Source organism: Camelina sativa, chromosome 19, assembly GCF_000633955.1.
Source record: "Camelina sativa cultivar DH55 chromosome 19, Cs, whole genome shotgun sequence".
Taxonomy (NCBI): domain Eukaryota; kingdom Viridiplantae; phylum Streptophyta; class Magnoliopsida; order Brassicales; family Brassicaceae; genus Camelina; species Camelina sativa.
Genome location: NC_025703.1, coordinates 13,159,761 through 13,168,882, shown reverse-complemented (window position 1 = coordinate 13,168,882; position 9,122 = coordinate 13,159,761). Strand labels below are relative to the sequence as shown.

General features: G+C 31.5%; 1 protein-coding gene across 1 annotated transcript; it reads right to left on the bottom strand.

The window, feature by feature from the left end:
* LOC104766216 (transcriptional regulator SUPERMAN-like) lies at positions 3,792–4,840 on the bottom strand. Its single transcript, XM_010490051.1, has one exon. It carries the CDS (start codon positions 4,624–4,626, stop codon positions 4,009–4,011), a length of 618 nt encoding a protein of 205 aa, XP_010488353.1. The 5' UTR covers positions 4,627–4,840; the 3' UTR covers positions 3,792–4,008.

Here is a 9,122-nt window from a genome sequence, read left to right as displayed (position 1 = left end):
CTGAGAAAGTTCTATATATCATTATAGAAAATATATGACGACACTTTTTGTTTTTATCTTTATACTTATTCTCATGCAATTAGACGAAGTCAGTGAGAATTATGGTGTATGACTTAGATTTATGCAATAGCAAGAAAGATCCCTAATTTAAAAAAAAAGATCTTACCACGAACTCTTGTGTGCTTGAGAATTCGGCGTCAAAGAGCTAGCTATCATCGACAATGGTCTGAGTGTGTGAGTTTGAACATCATCATATCATCCAAAAACCAAAACTTCTCCGACACCTAAGAGAGACACTGAAATCTAGAAAACATGAATTAAGATTGTTGATCAACCTCCAACCCAACGCTTCTCCATGAGCTAGAGAGACAACAAAACAGTAAACATGAGAAAACAGGACGTGAATTTAAAAACCCCATAAACTGAAGAGGAATCAAGAAGAAGAAAGGCCATATCTTCTTACATGTGGTCTTCCAGCGTAGAAAAATTGCACGTAGGAGTTATAACTAAAGGTGAGATTAGTGAAGTCGTAATTATCTGGTGGGATTTAAATTGAGAAACCAGGAAGCCACAGGAGATGAGAGAAGCTTGAAACGGAGATCATGGCCATGTGGGGAGACAATGGGTTTTGAGGCTAACGTTTCATATGCTTAGCGGATTTATTTTTTTTTTTTTTTTTTTGCAAGATGTCGCTTGGTTAATTTCTAGCTGTTAATTGTTGCATTAAGAAAGAGTTAGATGATGTGGCATGCTCTAAGATGAATTTGGATTTTGCTGAGGTGGCTGCACAAGAAGAGAGGAAAATGTAACTTTATATATATAGATATATATACATACACATTGATGATATGATTAATTTTTATAAAACCCGGAAAGCAATTCACATGTACTGATATACATGATCGGCTAACTAATTAATAAAGAGTGCTTGATGACCAAATAGACTGTGATATTTGCCTAACTTGGTACTTAATTTGTTCATCAACTTGTTACTTAATACCCTATGAAAGTATCACTTTTATTATTATTACCATTATGTGCCCATGTCTATCTCCACTTTCACAAAAATAACAACAAAGATGAGCTTCTCCTTTGCCTATTTGTCTTTACAATTTTCTATGTGTTTTCATTTTCTCATGACGTCATCATTATCAAAGTCATTCAATGTGATGCCTCATCACGTTGCAGCCCTAAGTGCCCTTTTTGGGCTCTTCTTTTGCATCTGCTCATTTATATACCTACTTGTATGTACAATGTCACACTATGGTATAAACATTTGATTATTATTCATGAATTTAATACTGACATGCACACATGCATACATTATGTGAAGAGATCTTGACATCACTTGACATTGTATACGGACTATAGAGCTTTATCAGAAACAGTCCAGTCCCTAGAGATGGAGTATATATATATTAGTATATGTAGTGGCTAATGTGGTTTTTAAAGAGGCTAAAATAATTCACGATGCGGAGTCTTGCGAATAGCTTTAGAGATACAGTTTTTTTTTCCCCCATTTGAAAGTCATCAATTTCATCATTAGTATCTGTTTATAAATTTCTCAAAATTTATATCTCTAATATGCGTTTTCAAACGATTTTCATACAACTGAAGCTATAATGTCAACTTTGTAGCTCTTGAAATTGCTTAACTGTTTTTTCTTTGTAGGGGATTAGAAAATTAAGAAAATTTTCGATTTAAGTCGTGCTAATGGTTTGCGATTTTAGCAATGGCTAGAAAACTCAAATTTGAATATTTGTTAAATTTTTGTTCGAAGATGTGTATAAGAAAAAAGAGATGACTCCAATTATATTAAGAATAAATCATATTAAGTTCTCTAACGGTGCGTCGACATTTGAAGTGGGCGATGCATGTTTGAGTATGTGAAAAAGGTGTTGAGAAAAAAAAAAATTTTAATGCTTTTCAAGAAAAGTAAATTTGGTGGAGGAGTTAGTACTGTTTAGTTATGTGTAACGCTTAGAACTGACGAAAACATAACTTACTATAAAAGGAAAGCTCATCATGCCATTCAAAACCCAGACATTGTCGGGAACATGCAAACCCTCAGGTTTTGGGGAATACCAAACTTCCAGCATATATACCCTCTTGTCCAAATCCAACTATGGTCACATACGCACACATGTACGTGTTGCGTATCTGTGTTATTTCAAAATATTTTAATATCATGTTTGATCCTTCTATAGTTTTGTATGACTTATATAAATGCCGTACGTGTTGACCTTTTCAAACCAAAAAGAAAATAATAAATAGAAAAAGATCTAATGAAATAATAAGCGATCGAGTAATTATGACATGTTTACAGTTTTTGCACTCATGAAACTGAAATATGCTTTGGGACTTGTTTTTAAATAATGATTTGTTACCCTCAGTGCAATGATTCACTCAGTATATGTTTTTGTACAATTAGTCATGATCACACGCAAACGCAGTTTTCTATTCAAACCAATTTAGATCTGAAAGATATTAGTAACCATACAAAAGTCAAAATCTAACAAAAGTTGCTCTGAACGTCGAGAAAACTTTTGTTCATCGTCGTTCGGACTTGGAGTTTGAAGAAACTATAATTAATATCCCGTCCTTTCGTATTCACAAACAATAGAAGCCTTGACCGATTTTATATATTTCGACGTTTAAATTTATGTTTGATAAAAATCACCACTTTTTGAATAAAACTGACTACATTCTATTAGGGTTTTAAAAATCATTAACAAATTCGAATGTAAACACTAAAGCAGACATAAGAAATAATTTTATGTTTTGGGTTTGTGACTTTGAGTTGATATTTCTTTTTAACAGAAATGCTTAAATCAATCTTAGCGTGAATAGAAAATTGTAAAAGCTAAATCTAATACAGACATAGTTGCAAAAGCTCATAATCCATTAACGAAAAATGTGAAGATTTCTACTGTTTTTTGTTTTGTTTTAAGTGATATTCTATTAAATTAAAATAGGTGTCTACATAGAAAGGGAAAAAAAAAGAAGAAGATTGAAACGCTAATTACACTAGGAACTTACTAACCAAATGAAAATTTATATTTCATATGTTCCACGAAACTGTCTATTTTGAATCTTAATAAGTCGCCTCGGGTAATTATTACCTAAAAAAAAGTAGGTCAGAACAATATCTTTGAAGTTCGAATTTAAAGCTTTGAAAAATATGAATCGTTCCAAGGTACTATTTTCATTTATATGCATGCCTTTGTGTAGAAATTCAACCTGAAGTAGCTAGCTGGTTTGATTTTAACTCGATCCGACCTACACGTCCCACTAGGTACCGTATTAGCTATGAAAGATATGAACTGAACTTGTAGATAAAAAGAAAGTTTTACGAGCCCCCTCCGAAAAATCAACCATGCATGTTTTCGACTAAAGGAATAATCATTTCTTTTATAAAGTTTGATGCTTTGGATCAGTTTTTTTTTCAGACATATTAACAAGAAATTAAAAAAATGTAATTTATCCATCTAATTATGTTGTTATTATTAAACATTGTGCAATTATGGTCATATAGGGCTTCACCAAGAAATAGACAATAAATTTGCAAAAAAAAATAATCAATAAAACATCATCTATCTCAGATAAAAAACAAGAAAAACAAAATTAGTCTTTTTTCATCATAAATTTTATTAAAAATGGTAAAACAAATTTAAGTCTAACACATCAGTTTACATGAAACGGAAGGTCTAAAATATGTAGAAATTTTAAGACGAGAATAATCGATTAGTAGACAAAACTGTATTTATCCATTCGTCATATATATATAAAACGGTAGTAATTAAGCACATACATATATTATATAACATCTAACGCCCCAAGGTTTTATATAGCTTATATTATAGTATTATGATTAACCATGACGTTGTACTAATTAGCAAGCTTACAGAAATTCATATAGATGAAACTAATTAACCTTAGAGAAGCAGCATATCTTCTAGAATTGAGAACTTCAAATCCTTTATGGATCATGTTCTACAGCTTAACCATCTAATTAGCAAAACCCAAACGGAGTTCTAGATCCAGATCTTGCTCTGATTCGTTGATCAGACCAATCTCAAGCTCCAAGCTGATGATTTCATCATTCCTCAAGAACTTGCAAGCATCTTTCTTGCTCAACCTTTTAGCCTCTTCAGCCTCCACTAAAAGAGATGATTTCTCATTCTCACAAGCGTTTTCTGGTGTATGTTTTGACTTGGGGCTCAAGGAACGGACCAAACCTGCCCTATATCCTGGTGAGGACGGAGGAGAAAGGGTTGGAAATAGGGTTAGAGGAGAATTGGGAGGAGGAGGAGAGGTTGCCATGGAAGAGTAAGAGTAATTAGGGTTAGGGTAAGGAGGAGAAGGTGTTGAAGATGATGATGAAGACTGTTGTAATCTGAGCCTGGCTCTGTCTCTTCTGTGAACATTCATGTGGCCCCCAAGTGCTTGAGCCGATCTGAATTCCCTCTTGCAGAAGCTGCAAGTATAGGACCTTGGTGGCCATGAAAACCCTAAAAGATACTCATGATCCTGTTGGTAATTATCATAATCACCATAGCTCCATGGTGAAGTTCTTGCACGGCCGTAGAAGCTGTTCCTCAACTCTATGTTGTTTGATCTCTCCATATGTGAACTCTTTCTTGTTGGAAAATTGTGAAGATAATTAATATAGTACTAGTAATGATTTGTGGCACATCAGTTTTATAAAGCAAAGTGTTTGTAAGATCTGAAAAGATGAACTCACTTTTTCCCCTGGGAAAAAATCTAAGATCTATGTCTGTCTGTCTCTTAGAAAAGAGAGAGAGAGAGAAAGAGAGAAAGATAGAAAGATAGAGAGATAGAGATGAGAGAGAGGTGTATGTGATGATAGGGTTGGGGCTCTTTGGTGTTAAGACTGTGAAAGAGACTGATTCTTGGACGCATTATCAAAGCCCCATCGTAGATTTTATAAAATGAAAATTAAAAGAAAACGCCAATATTTATGTTGGTGGGGAAACATGTGTTAAGCGAGCTTCTCCATGATTTGATTTTTGGAGATGACACAAGTTTATTAAGTACATCTAATTTAGAAGTTACTTTCATTAAATATTATCGCACCTTTGAGTTTCGTGAAATCAACTACCAGTTCGTCTTGAGATATAATTTAATTATTTTTATGCTAATGGAGTAGTTTTATTACTGTCATCTATAAATCACAAACGCAATAGAGTTGTTGTGTGTGTGTGTGTGTGCGCAAATACCAAAGATAGCAAATTTGCAAGATGGATGATAAAGTTAATATAGAGAGTTTTAACGGCTACAGTTCGCATTCCCCCTATATAATTCTCAAACAATTTTGTCACAAATGAAAAAGAAAATCCACTACAAAAGATATCACAACATAAAACATGATTTTCAAAAAGGGTGAAATGAAATAATATAAGGGGATGGGGGGGGGGGGGGGAAGAAGTAGAAATGAGTGTATTTAACTTTACGTAACACTAGTAAAAAAAATTCGAGTTTATTGTAACCATGTAATCTAAACCAAGCACTGTAAATTTATATAAATTCCACAATAATGGCTAATACAGTTATCAGTTTTTGAAATCGCGATCAAAACCTGATGAAATCACAGATTATCAAACTTCTGTGTTAGTTACTATTTGCAACATATATGACATTTCACAGAATCACAGCAGTAGATATCATCAGAAAACACTGTTCTTAATCATAATTTTCTCTAAAAGTAGGAACTTATTATATTATTATTTCCAAAGGAGTGATGGGTAAATATGTGAGAGACGGGAGAGAGTATAAATATGGAAAACCTCGGCGAGCAAAAGGAAATTATATCAAAAGCTTTATACCAAAAATAGAAAAGTGGATGTTCCTTTCTCCCATTTTCTATTTATTTATTTTGAAAATTTTATCATCTATAATTATTAATCCTTCCTATAAAGCTTTCCTCGTGAGCCATATCTTGACATTTGCTTGTTCTCAAATCTAAGAAAACGACGCACATTATTATTAGACTTAGGTCTTTAGATTTTGCCTTTCCATACATTGTCCCTTTCCTTTGTTTTATATAGTTAATAAACCACCATGAGAACCAATTCCTTTCAACATGTGTTGTGTTTGCTCAAATTGTGACCCCTTACTTTGACATTGATTTCATCGTTAGTTATGGTACGTATTGATGTTTAATTTTCATTTCTTCAGTCGTTTGATTAATATATATCTGGAACATTCCATTGTAGGAATATTATACATATAGACTAATCTTGTGAAATAAGAATTATATGTTACAACACTTTAGATAAAATGGATTAATCTTGTGTTTGAACTCTTTAGATAAAATGGATTAGCAAGTGAGATTGTTTAAAGGCCACACGCGATGCAAATACTTTGGAGCAACCGTACAATTTACAAAGCGCAACATTCACCAACGAGGAAAGTCTCATTTAATACACAACCAACTGCTACATATATATCCACCCAATATGAACACATTTCACAATTGTCGAAACACGATAAATTATCTAACCATATCGCTCCTTTTTTTCATTCTTCTCGTTGAATTCCAACTTTTGTTACATGTTATAACAGTTCACCGATTGAAATATATATACATATATATATATATATATACATATATATATATATATATATATATATATATATTTCTTAAATCTTATTTTGTCTACAAAATCTGCTTACTCAAGACAAACAGTACAAAAAAACAGCTTAGAACTGACAGGCATATCTGTCAGATAGTCGTTGGAAACACCCATTACTGACCAAAAACTGATGGATTAAGTTCGTCGGATCTACATTGTCGGAAAAATTATTCTGTCAGAAATCCGTCGGCAATTACTGACGGAATTTCCGACAGAGGTATTACCGACGAATTGCTGACGGAAATTTTACCGATAAATTTTTGACTGTCGTTTTACTGACGGATTTCTGACGGCTAAAGGTTCCGAAATTTCTCGTTATATCGACGGAATAACCGACGGATTATATATATAATTTAAAAAAAATGAGAAAAAAAAATTAGCATAATTATACAATTTTAATTAAATACTAAAAATATTTATTATCTAAATGCTTAAATAATTAAATTCAGAAGTTTAAAAGTTTTAGAAAATATATTCTAAATCCCAAAAAAAGAAATTGTTAAAAAAACTAAAAATTGTTCGAAAAAATAACAATATATACTTAACAATATTAAAAATTCATAATATACATTATGTACTTAATTGAAAATAAATAAAATCAAAATTAATAAAATGCATAAAATCAGTACTTAACAATATTAGAAACAAGAAATTTTTTAAAAAAAACTAAAAATTGTTCCAAAAAATAACAATATATACTTAACAATATTAAAAATTCATAATATACATTATATACTTAACTAAAATAAATAAAAGCAAAATTAATAAAATGTATAAAATCAATACTTAACAATATTAGAAACCATTGTAAAAAACAAACAAAATATATCAAAAAATTATAAAATGTATAAAAATCTTATACCTATCCCTATAAAAACTAAACAAATTCATCAAATCCAATCTATCAAAACCAAATCATCAAATCCAATAAAACCCAAGTCTAACAAATCTAACACACATCTCTTACAAACCAATTCATCAAATCAATAACACCCAAATAGAACAAAGTATCAAACCTAACAAATCTATCTTATTCCTAAGAAATCTAAGAGAACTAAGCAAATCTATAAAAAAAAATAAAAATGGAACTTATCTTATAAGAAGTTGGGAAGAGTGGTAGGAGAGACTAGCCAGATTTGGAGGAAGTAATTTTCGAAGGTTAGCCATAGCTAGAGAGAGGATTTGAGAAAGATTTTGGGAAAAATAAAAACAATCTAGGGAGAAGAAGATGAAGTGCTTTGGTAATATCGACGGTACTGACGGAATAACTGACGGATAGCTCGTCAGTTATGTCTTAAAAAATTTCATTTCCCGCTTCTCAAAATTTCTCTGTATCTGGCTCGCAGGCAAAAAATTTGATATCCGTAGGTTATTTCCGACAGATTACTGACAAATACCAAAATTTTGTCAATATTATATTCGTCGGTTTTCTGTCGGTTATTTCTGACGGATTACTGACAGATTACTAACAGATTACCGATGGATTTAAGATTAAATCTCTTAATTTCATAATTTTTACTCACAAATATGCATATCATATATATTATATACTAACCATGAAATTATTTGTGAAAATAAACATCTATATGATTAAATTAGAAAGAAAAAAATTTCAAAGACAAATGGCAAATACTTACCCATAATATGTAATACCACACCATAAGTACTTTAAGTAAACAACCTATTTTTCTATAAAAACACAAATTTTTCAAGAATGTTGTTTAAAAAAAGAGTAGTTAAGCATTGAAAACTCATCTTTTATACATTGCTTATAAAAAAAATGCATTAAGAAGCTAAGTTAGGAAGATTTTACACTATCCACATATAAACCGTCAGTTATCCGTCGGATATTTATGACGAATTACCGACGGATTTAAAAAATACATACCAAATTTTGACACATCCGACGAAAAGTTTATATGCGTCAGTTTTCCGTCGGTTTTTTCTGACAGATTACCGACAGATCAAAAATCACCAATAAAAATTATATATCCGTCGGTAATCCGTCAGAAAAACTAACGGATTACCGACGGATGTTATCCGTCAGTAATTTTCTGACAAACAACCGACAAACTAATCTTCTATCAGATATTTGTCGGTAATTACCGACGGATTAGTACCGTCCGTGATTCCGTTAGTTATCGCCTTATTTTCTTGTAGTGAAAATATATATTTTACCATATAAATTGAACTATTTTATAAATCTGACCTCCTAGGAAAAGTGCCTTGATTAGTTATTCCGGTCAGGAAGAGTATCAAAAGATAAATTAATATATAACATACACATACAGAATGACTAGACTCAAAGTATACCGGAATTAACCAATGGATTTCTTAAGGTTCTCTGACTTGAAATTAAATTACTGTTCTTTTTTGTACTTATTACATATCGTTTATGTCAAGATCCTTAAATTTATGAAGTTACAACCACACAAATATAATATGGTTCTTTAATTAAGCTTGTAC

Coding starts and splice junctions, on each gene's coding strand:
- LOC104766216 (XM_010490051.1), bottom strand. CDS start 4,626: ATGGAGAGATCAAACAACATAGAGTTGAGGAACAGCTTCTACGGCCGT.